This window comes from Carlito syrichta, unplaced genomic scaffold (genome assembly GCF_000164805.1).
Source record: "Carlito syrichta isolate Samal-C Ts95f unplaced genomic scaffold, Tarsius_syrichta-2.0.1 Scaffold303183, whole genome shotgun sequence".
NCBI classification, from domain to species: Eukaryota; Metazoa; Chordata; class Mammalia; order Primates; family Tarsiidae; genus Carlito; species Carlito syrichta.
Window position 1 is genome coordinate 261,122 of NW_007247279.1, and position 10,929 is coordinate 272,050.

Genomic DNA, 10,929 nt, shown 5'->3' on the forward strand with positions numbered 1-10,929 from the left:
AGGCAATCCACTTACTCAGCCTCCCAAAGGCACGGGATTACAGGCTGAGCCACCGAGCCCAGTCCATCAGAATTATTTAGGTGGAGTTAGTAGGTGGCTAAGTTAAACTTTTTATCTTCCCTCCTTAAAATTTTCTTGTTTCAGAGGTTCATTTTTGTGATGAATAGAATATTTAGCCTTGGAACTGTTATATTGTGTACATTTTTTTTAGATTGGAAAATATAGTTTATTTAGAAAGTAAATTAGAGGAGAGAGAGAGAGGAAATTCACCTCCCCAAGGTAAGGGAGGGGGGCAAAGCTAGGAAACATGGCGGCCATAGCTCTTTGAGCACATGGCCTGGCCAGTGTTTAACAAAACAATGGCCTGTGTTGTGTACATCTAACATTTTCTTCCCCTTAAAATATTCCCCTAATACTCCAAATACTAAAAATCATCTGAATTGTGCTTTTTTTTTTTTGGAATTGGAGTCTCACTATGTCACCCAAGCTTGAGTGCAGTGACACGCTCGCAGCCACTGCAGCTCGATCTACTGGGCTCAGGCGGTCCTTCTACCTCGCCTTCCAAGTAACGGGAACTACAGGCGCATGCTATCATGCCCAGATTATTTTTTTATTTATTGTAGAGACAAGGTCTCATCAAGTTGCCCAGGCTAGTCTCGAACCCCTGGGCTCAGGCAGTTCTCTCACCTCTGCCTTTCAAAGTGCTAGGATTACAGACTTTAGCCACCGCACCCAGCCAGTTATGCTAATTTCGTTACCTAATGCCAGGTAAGTATTCTGCCAAATGTTGAACTTGGGTAGATATTTTTTACATCCAGAATAGACTCATAAATTGTATATCAAGATGTCTTGATGATACAGTGTGTCTTCTTGATTGCGTAATGATATCTCAGTTAAATCCTTCTGTCTTTTGTTGAAGAATCTTTTATTAGAATATGATAAACAATCAGAGCAGTTGGATGTGGAAAAAGAACGTGCTAATAATTTTGAGCATCATATTGAAGACCTTACAAGACAATTAAGAAATTCGACTTTGCAGGTAACTTTAAATTGAGTAAGCTCAGAAATGAAAGATTGTAACAGGTATATTTTAATCTTAGTACTTTGCATAAAAATTAGAATTAGTATATAGATCAAACAGAATTTCTTTACCCCACCTCACTGTTGAGAAAAGAATATGACAAAACAATGAGCAGCCATCCTGTCTTGCTCATTACTCTAGTCTCAGTTTCCCTGGGTCGGTTGGTTTGTTTTCATGTCAGTTCTTTGCTCTGCTGGTGCACCTGGTCTCTTGAAAGGTTTGCCATATCACGTTGATAGTTTTTGAAGCTCGTCCTTAATTGAACGTTTTTACTTCTATAGCCTTAATCTTGAAGTCTTCGTTTTTCATACTACGCGAATGGTTTTGTTAATGTACCTTTTCATTTCTCCTCTCTTATGTATATTTTCTGCATATTTACAGTGATGGATCATTTGTCGTTTCAGTGTGAAAAATTCAGTTCTGATAATGAAGATCTCCAGGCTCGTATTGAGACACTGCAGTCTAATGCCAAGTTATTAGAAGTTCAGATTTTAGAAGTCCAGAGAACCAAAGCAATGGTAGACAAAGAATTAGAAGCTGAAAAACTTCAGAAAGAACAGAAGATAAAGGTAAAAAACAGACTTGTGAGATTAACTCATATATATACAGGAGGGGGGAGACCCAAAAAACCCAGAATTTGTTTATTTAAAAGTTGTGTCTTGTACCCCATCTTTATCATTTAAAAAAAAAAATCTAAAAAAAAATTATGGACCAGGCTCGGTGGCTCAGCCTGTAATCCCAGCACTTTGGGAGGCTGAGGTGAGTGGATTGCCTGAGCCCGTGGGTTCGAGACCCGCCTGGGCAACTTGGCGAGACCTCATCTCTACAATAAATCAAAAAACTTAGCCGGGTGTGGTAGCGCATGCCTGTAATTCCAGCTACTCGGAAGGCTGAGGCAGAAGGATTGCCGGAACCCCAATAGGTCAAGGCTGCGGTGGCCGGGAGCGGCCACTGCACTCCAGGCTGGGCGACAGAGTGAGACTCAGACTCAAAGAAAAAGACTGCTGAACACTCAGCATGAAGTGTGCAGATGTGCTAGTAAATCTCCCATTGAGAAATGGGAAAACATGTTAAAAGAATCTCCAAAAAAACACTCACTAAAGCCAAACAAAGCCTCTCACAACAACTGCTAGCTGGTACACTGATGCCAGTGGGTTCTTAGAACACTTACCTAGCAGGAGAATCCTGTACAAAGGACCTGCACTCCAAAATATAATTCCAGGGTTTTTTGGGATCCCCTTCATATAGTCATGTTTATCAAATTATTTTTTAAATAACAGAAAGACTTACGAAAGAGTAGCATTTCATCCAGGCACAGTGGCCCATGCCTCTAATCCCAGCACTTTGGGGGCTGAGGCGAGAGGATTGCCTGAGCCCACGGGTTCGAGACCAACTTGGGAAGTTTGGCAAGCTGTCATCTCTACAATAAATCACAAAAATTAGCCAGGCGTGGTGGCACGTACCTATAGTTCCAGCTACTTGAAAGACTGAGGCAGAAAGGATCGCCGGAGCCCGGCAGAGCGAGGTTGCGATGGCCACGAGTGTCACTGTACTCCAGCCTGGGTGACAATGTGAGACTCTGACTCAAAAAAAAAAAAAAAAGAGTAGCATTTATGAATATAGCAGACTTCATCAGTTCCTTAATAGATGTCAACTGTATATTTGAGAGTACAACCTATGCTTTTGGATGTATATATTTTACACATTGAAATATTACCAAGCCGGGCTCGGTGGCTCAGCCTGTAATCCCGTACCTTTGGGAGACTGAGGTGAGTGGATTGCCTGAGCCCGCGGGTTCGAGACCCGCCTGGGCAGCGAGACCTCATCTCTACAATAAATCCAAAAATCAGCCGGGCATGGCGCATGCCTGTAATTCTGGCTACTGGGAAGGCTGAGGCGGAAGGATCGCCGGAGCCCAGCAGGTCAAGGCTGCGGTGGCCGGGAGCAGCCACTGCACTCCAGTCCAGGCGACAGAGTGAGACTCCAACTCAAAAAAAAAAGAAAGAAATATTACCAATCTATGTATTTCAGTGTGTCAGATTTATTTTACAGGTTTTATTGTTGGTTGGTTATTTTATTTAATGTGGGTGTTCTTGTTATTTTTGATTTTAGGAACATACCAGTATGGTAAATGAACTTGAAGAACTTCAGGTACAACTTCAGAAAGAAAAGAAGCAACTTCAGAAAACCATGCAAGAATTAGAGCTGGTTAAAAAGGTAAAACAAAACACCAGAATCAAAATTGATGTCAGTTTTCACGTTGTTAAAGCATTGTACACAAGTTGAAAAGGAATATCTTAAAATGTTATTTATGTTACTAAAATAATCTTTTATAAGCCAGGCTCGGTGGCTCAGCCTGTAATCCCGCGCCTTGGGAGGCTGAGGTGAGTTTAGGTTGCCTGAGCCTGTGGGTTCGAGACCCGCCTGGGCAGCGAGACCTCATCTCTACAATAAATCAAAAAATCGGCCGAGCATGGTAGCGCATGCCTGTAATTCCAGCTACTTGGAAGGCTGAGGCGGAAGGATCACCAGAGCCCAGCAGGTCGAGGCTGTGGAGGCCGGGAGCGGCCACTGCACTCCAGTCTGGGTGACAGAGTGAGACTCCAACTCAAAAAAAAAAAAAAAAATTCATTTGGAAAATAAAAAGAGCAGGAGAAGTCAGAACAATCTTCAGCAAAGGAACAAAATAGGAGGTATCACATTTCCAGACTTTAAACTTTATTACAAGGCTACTGTAAACCAAACAGCCTGGTATTGAAATAAGATTAGGGATACAGACCAATGAAACAGAACAGAGATTCTGGAAGCAAAAACACGGTCTTAACCAACTCATCTTCAACAAAGTCACCAATAACAATCACTGGGAAAGGGATACTATATTTAGCAAATGGCGCTGGGAAAACTGGCTGACCTACCTATCACCATATTTAGAAATCAATTTAAAGTGGATCAAAGACCTAAATGTAAAAACTCAAATTACAAGAATCCTAAAAGAAAATGTAAGAAACACCCTTATGCAAATCAGAGTAGGCAACAAATTTTTTAACCCAGTCTCCAAAAATGAATGCCATAAAAGCTAATATAGACAAGTGAGACTTCGTTAAACTGAAAAAGCTATTGCATAGCAGAAGAAGCCATTAAGAGAGTAAAGTGACAACCCATGGAATGGGAAAAAATATTTGCAAATTATGCGTCTGACAAATGTCCAAGATCTGCAATGAGCTCAAATGAAGTGAAAGGTGAAAAGCAAACAACCCCATTGAAAAGTGGGCAAAGGACATGAGCAGACAATTCTCAAAAGATGACAAACAACCAACAGACACATAAAAAATGTTCAGCCTCACTAATCATCAGAGAAATGCAAATGAAAACTACAATGAGATACCACCTAACTCCAGTAAGAATGGCTATCATTAAGAAGTCAAAAAACAACAGATGCTGGCACAGGTGCAGAGAAAAGGGAGTGCTTTTACATTGTTGGGGAAGTGCAAGCTAACTCAACCTCTATGGAAAGCAGTGTGATAATTCCTAAAAGAACTAAAAATTGACCTTCCATACAAACGAGCAATCCCTATTCTGGGAATATACCCAGAGGAACATAAATTGTTCCACAAAAAAGATACATGCACATGCATATTTACTGCCACATCCTTCACAGTAGCAAAAGCATGAAACCAACTCTTCTACCCATCAAAAGTAGACTGGATAAAGAAAATGTGGTGTATATATGTATACACACAATGGAGTATTATGCAGCCATAAAGAACAAAGTCATGTATTCACGGCGAATAGGATGAGTTGGAGACCATCATACTAAGTGAACTATCACAGAAACAAATATCTGAATACCACGTTTTCACTCATAAGTTGGCCTTGACCATTAGTCACATTAGCACAAGGAAGAGATCACTGGGCACTGCTAGGGGAGGGTACTTGGTTCATTACCACAGGCAGTGAGGGCCAGTTAGAAGCCCAAACTTCACCTGCATGCAGCCTACTTATGTATTTAATCCTCACTTGTACCCAACATTCCTATGATAAATAAAATTTGAAAAAAGAAATAAAAATCCTGGAGGGTCACGTAGTGTTTCTGATGCTGTTATAAAGACTATAATTAATGGAAGACTATAATTAGAAGATTACTTAGGAAACATAGAACATTTCCAGAGGCTGTATCAGTAATTTCTCATACAATTATTAACAAAAATGCACAAATATATGTCCCAACAGCAATAGCAACAACAACAAATTGTAATGAATATAGCTTTTTTTTGTTACCTTGTGTCTAAACCTCTTTCTGTGTTGGAGTCTGTGACCTTGACTCAGCATATCAGTGTCATCTGGTCTGAATTTTGGGTCAGGATCCAGGGACATGCAGTGGCTAGTCAAAAGTCATCCTTTCGGAGAACAATGGCAAGAGTGTCATTCAGGCTCTGGTGGAGACTAGTGTCCAACAACTGAAGCAGCAGATCCCTAGGTAACTATTTCTACCATGTTATTTTGACTTGACCAGTTATTCTCACTTTATTCCTGCTCATTTTCAGTGCCCATTTCTTTTGAATTCCTAGGAAATCCTTGAGACTCTTGACATCCTTTCAAGATGCTGCCTAAACCGGTCAGCATCAATTCCAATTGTTTATAAGAAATAACTATGGCTGGAACAAAAATCTTCACTCCAGTCATTTGATAATTGGACTCCTTGAACTTTGTCTTAGGGTAACTTCCCCAAGCTGTGAGTTGCTTGGTTGAGCCCAGTGTCGTCAGTCAATTGTTTCTCATTCCCAAAATTATTCCAACTTTTTTTTTTGCCAATATCTCCATATCCTGCCTTATTAACCAAATATTTTAGCTCTAAGTAGCCCACTCATTTTTCTAATATTTACCTTCCCCTTTAATTTCCTACCACTTTCATCAAGACCCAAGAAAAATTCCTCTTCTTCCAAAAAATCTACTTAACCCCCATTTAAACTTGTCCTCTGTACACATTAATTTACGACTTGTTATAAAAACCGGATCATATAGCACAAACTGAAATCTACACTTCTAAAGAATTATCTATCTTCTATATCTTTATATTTCCATTTAGCCTGTTAATTCTGGAGAGCTTCTGAATTTCTTCAGCAATTTTTTCTCTTAACACCTTGGGTTATAGCAAGTAGTGCTCCTTACTTTTGATATTTTAAATTTTAAATATCAAGGACAATTGTTTTTGTGTGAGCAAATTTGTGCAATAATTTATCTAACTGGAAATCTAGTCATATCAGTTAGCAACTTCCTATGAATTAATACAAACTACTTAGTAAAGATGAATACAAACTACTTAGTGAAGTTTGAGAGTTTAAATGTCCCTCTATTTGCTTATCCCAAAGCATCCATTTCCCCTCCTGCACTCTGTGTGTTACCTTGCTGAGTCCCTTGAAGCTTTTAGAACACTGTCTTTTAGCACATCTGCCTTCACACATGCAGTTTTACTTTTCCTCAGATTTTATTTTTTCTACCACACAGAAAGTTACTCTAAGAGCTAACTCAATGTCTTCTTCCTCTGTGAAGCCTTAACAATTCAAACCAAGCTGGTCAATTAGAGAACAGGTCATGCACACTCTGATCCCAACATGAATGCAAACTGTGTACCCAGGTGGGCCACCTTATCTCCATCTCCATCTTCTGATTGATTGTTAAGATTATTCTGAGGATAGTCATAGTGGGTAGATACTAAGATGACCAAGAGCTCAGGAAGACCTTAGAGTCTACAATTTATTGATAATATGTTTTACCTGAGATCCTTTGGTTTTGCATTTAGAACCATTAGCTAACACATGCATTTGTGGGCACCGAGATGCATTTCATTTCTTATGCCATGCGGGGTTAGTCCCATAATATTTCCCCCTCTGGAAAAAGAACATTCACAAGGCTAAAATGATCATAGGTCCTAAGAAACTAGGAAACTGGGAAAGATGCTTATGTTTTATGTCCCTAGCCAGAAAGAATAAAAATCTGATGACAGCAGACCAGAAAGATGACAGATTTGGAAGCTGTGTGCAGGAGTGCTAAGTGCCTATGGGGAATACACAGGAGCATATCGCCTGTGTAACTTTCTGGAGCAGTTGCTGCCAGCACAGACAGACAAAGCCTGTTTGTTGAAGAGCATTGTTTCAGCTTTCCTGCATCTTTGTCAGAGAGTGCACTGAGGCTTTGGAGTCCATGAAGATGTCGATTCAGGGAGAATTGTCTGCTATCTTCAATATATAGTCTTTTCAAAATGTGGGAAGACAAAACACAAAAGAGTCTTGCAGAATAACTTTTGACAAAATGTTTCTGAATTCTACATTAAGTAATTGAATATAACCCTTCTGTCTTCAAGTTGAATGGCTACTGGCTGAGGGGAGGCTAGGACGGTAGCTGTGAGAGGTAAAATGTTGTGATTAGGCAAACCTCTGCATTCAGTTTGGCATCAAGTGCTATTAAAAGGGTTTGTGAATTTTACAGAGCATGCTGTAATATTTTTAATTATTTAATTTCCTTTAGCTTCAATGGTAAGCTATAACTGATAGATAACAGACATTATGGTTACCTGCTAAAAAAGTCTTTCAAGAAGGCAGGGTAAATGTGAGGATCCACTCTGCTTAAAGTGGAGAATCAATTAGGTGAGAAAAAATTGAGTTTTAGAAGTATGATTCTTTAGTGCTCCCTTATGTTTTCTTTTTAAGAACCTAGATTTTAATAATTTGATGAAGGCTATTTTTGGCCTTTCAGTGGTTATGACATTCATGCGACCTCTAGAGTAAATGTGCAGATAGAGACTCTGGATGTCAGCATCTCCTCGAGCTTATTGGCATTAAGATATGTACTGGCATCTTGAGACCAGAGAAACTGCTCAAGTCTAGCTCTTATGAATATATTCACAAAAAGTAGTGTAACCATATCCCTTTCCATACTAAAACATCAATGCTTTCCTAGGTCACTGCCCTTCTCTGTCATCATAATAACCAATGATCATCGGAATGTAAGAACCAAAAGAGCAGGAAACTTGTCTGCTTTGTTTTCCCCCTACCTAGTGGCTTTCCAAGTCTCTGGTACAACAAGAGTATCAGTAAATAGTGGTTGGATGAAAGAATACCCCATGATTAACAATGTGACACTTTATAAATAGACATGGGAAAACACATCTGCAAAGCTGAGCTTTCTTTCAATGCAGGCGTTTGAATTAATCATCTCATTCAGGGATGAATTTTTTCTCTTTTGACCTCTAGACTGTTAGGTTCATATTTTCAGTAAAGATAATGCTCAAATACTATGTGTCCTCATCTCTAGCATCTACATCTAATATTTCAGATAAGGTGACCACAAACTGAAAATCTTTTATATTTGTTAATTAGATCTTTTTTCTATTTGGGAAGATGGTTCTGTTATGTCTATTTAGGAAACATGTATCCTTGACCCAGTTTCCAGTCACTCAGCTCCCTCATATCCTATTTGAGCACTATGCCTAACTCTTTAGGAAAAATTAAAACAAAAGAGAAACAACAATAAAATATAATTCTAATTTAAAATGAAAAATATGTACCAAGTAAGAAAAATATATCAGAATGATGAAATATTTGAAAATAAAGTAAAAACCGGGGAACCCAAAAGATAGTATGCAAATACTTCTCGGTTTGAGTGGGAATAGATAGGTTTTCATTCTTGAAAATTATTGGAGCACGCTAAACTTCAGCAATCATTATGAATTAGGCATAAATTAATTCCAAACCTACATGTAATCAGAGCAAGAGCAATTGAAAAGTCATCCCAAGGGGGCTCACCTGAAGATGGCGACGGCATAGATGGATCCGTGAGACTCTCCGAATGTGAGTTCCCAAAAAGACTCTTACTTTTCTTCCTGCACCCCCTGCCCACTGCCAGCTGCACTGGTACGAGGTCTGGGGACCTTTGGTCCCATGCAGGGCCAGATATTGCAGCCTGACCACGGCTGCTCCACTATATGTGATTCCAGCCGGCTGTGGAATCCAGAATCCCGAATCCCAGCTCCCTCCCTGGCTACATCGTCATGACCAGCACCGAGCAACAAGCTGCCGGTTACCTAGCTGCCGGTCACCTTTGGGCACCTGCCCCCCAGAGATATCAGTCCCATTTCTGGCTGAAGTGCCCTGTGAGGGACTCAGAGCCACCATCTGCCCTCTGGAGCTTTGGAGATCTGAAGCCCCGGGCTCACCCTGGCTGAGGCACTCAGCCTGCGACCACAAGCCTGTGTAAGGGAGCAGAACCCCAAGCTGGTGTAAGGTGCTGATCAGAGGCTTTCAGCTCCAGAGGAGGGAACGCCCAACCCTCTCCTCCACCCAAGCCTGCTGGTGGCACCCTGGATCCAGCACCCAGCTGTGCAGCTGGTCCCGCCTAGAGACCCACACGAGCATCCCTAAAAGTGAAAGTAAAACTACCACCTCCACCATTTTCAATGCATATTTGCATCGCATCACCCTGCCCACCTATCAGAGCCTCCACCTCGGTTCCCACGGTGACGTCATTAAACAGGAGACAAAGCCCCTCCCCTACACTGAACAGAGACCAGTGTCACAGATCTCCCAGGCAGCAGGCTAGCTGCCTGCAAAAAAAAAACAAAACAAAACAAAAGGGAGAGGCTGGAGATTAGAGCTCAAGGGACTTTATCTACTAAGGGACGATAGAAAAATCTACACAAATGAAGAAAAACCAAAAGAAGAATATGTGTCTCTCCCAGACTCCTGGGAGGGCAGACACTGAGAAAACTGACTTCGGAATGCACACAATGAAGAAGCCCCAGAATGACTGGTCTCAAGGTACAAACCTAGATATCAAGACATTAATGGAGAAATTAAAAAGAATTGAGGAGACTCAAGAAGAAACTAGAAAGGAGCTGATATCTGAGATAACAGTAATAAAGAATACTGTGAATGAAATAAATAACAAACTGATAAACATGGAAAGCAGAATTACCCAAGCAGAAGAAAGAATCTCAGAGCTTGAGGACCAAAATATAGAACTAAACCAAACTCTCAAAAACACAGAAAATAAGCTCAAAAAGACAGAAAAAATCTTCAAGAGATGAATGGTTGCTTCAAGAGACAAAATCTAAGAGTAATTGGACTTCCTGAGGCAGAAAGAGAGACAGAGACCACACTGGAACAAACCTCCCATGAGATCATTCAAGAATACTTCCCTTATCTAATCAATGATGCAAAAACTCAAACACAAGAGATTCAGAGAACCCCTGCAAGACAACAAATAAGAAAAACAACTCCTAGACACATAATAATTTGCCTAAACCAAGTAGGCATAAAAGAAAAAATCTTAAAGGCAGCAGGAGAAAAAGGCCGGATCACCTACCAAGGAAAACCAATTAGAATAGCAGCAGATTTATCTACAGAAACCCTGCAGGCAAGGAGAGCTTGGAGCCCTATTTTCAAAGTCCTAAAAGATAAACAATTTCAACCAAGAATAACCTACCCAGCCAGATTAAGCTTCTTCAATGAGGGAGAATTAAAATCTTTCCCAGATATACAATCCCTAAGAACTTATGCTGCCACCAAACCACCTCTACATGAAACACGTAAGAAAGTACTAAACACAGAGGAAAAGGGGGAAAAAAGAACAACGTTCTTCACAAGAGTACAGGAAAAAGAATAAAATACACATGAACCAACCCCCAAAACAAAAGAAAGACAATAAACCAAGTGAAAGAACAACTCTATAAAAACTCTATGATAGGGATGAACTCTCACATTTCAATAATTAGCCTGAATGTGAATGGACTAAATGCACCACTGAAAAGACATAAAATGGCAAAATGGATAAAATATCACCAGGCAACAATA

The 10,929-nt window shown here is 40.3% G+C and overlaps 1 protein-coding gene across 2 annotated transcripts in view; it reads left to right on the forward strand.

Moving 5' to 3' along the window:
* GCC2 (GRIP and coiled-coil domain containing 2) overlaps positions 1 to 10,929 on the forward strand; it is a 72,108-nt gene that overhangs the window by 32,908 nt on the left and 28,271 nt on the right. For both annotated transcript variants that reach the window (XM_008058006.1, XM_021712322.1), the window contains exons 9-11: positions 920 to 1,039; positions 1,486 to 1,650; positions 3,194 to 3,298. In XM_008058006.1, the coding sequence (XP_008056197.1) occupies positions 920 to 1,039; positions 1,486 to 1,650; positions 3,194 to 3,298 (390 nt within the window). The remainder of the gene's footprint in view (positions 1 to 919; positions 1,040 to 1,485; positions 1,651 to 3,193; positions 3,299 to 10,929) is intronic.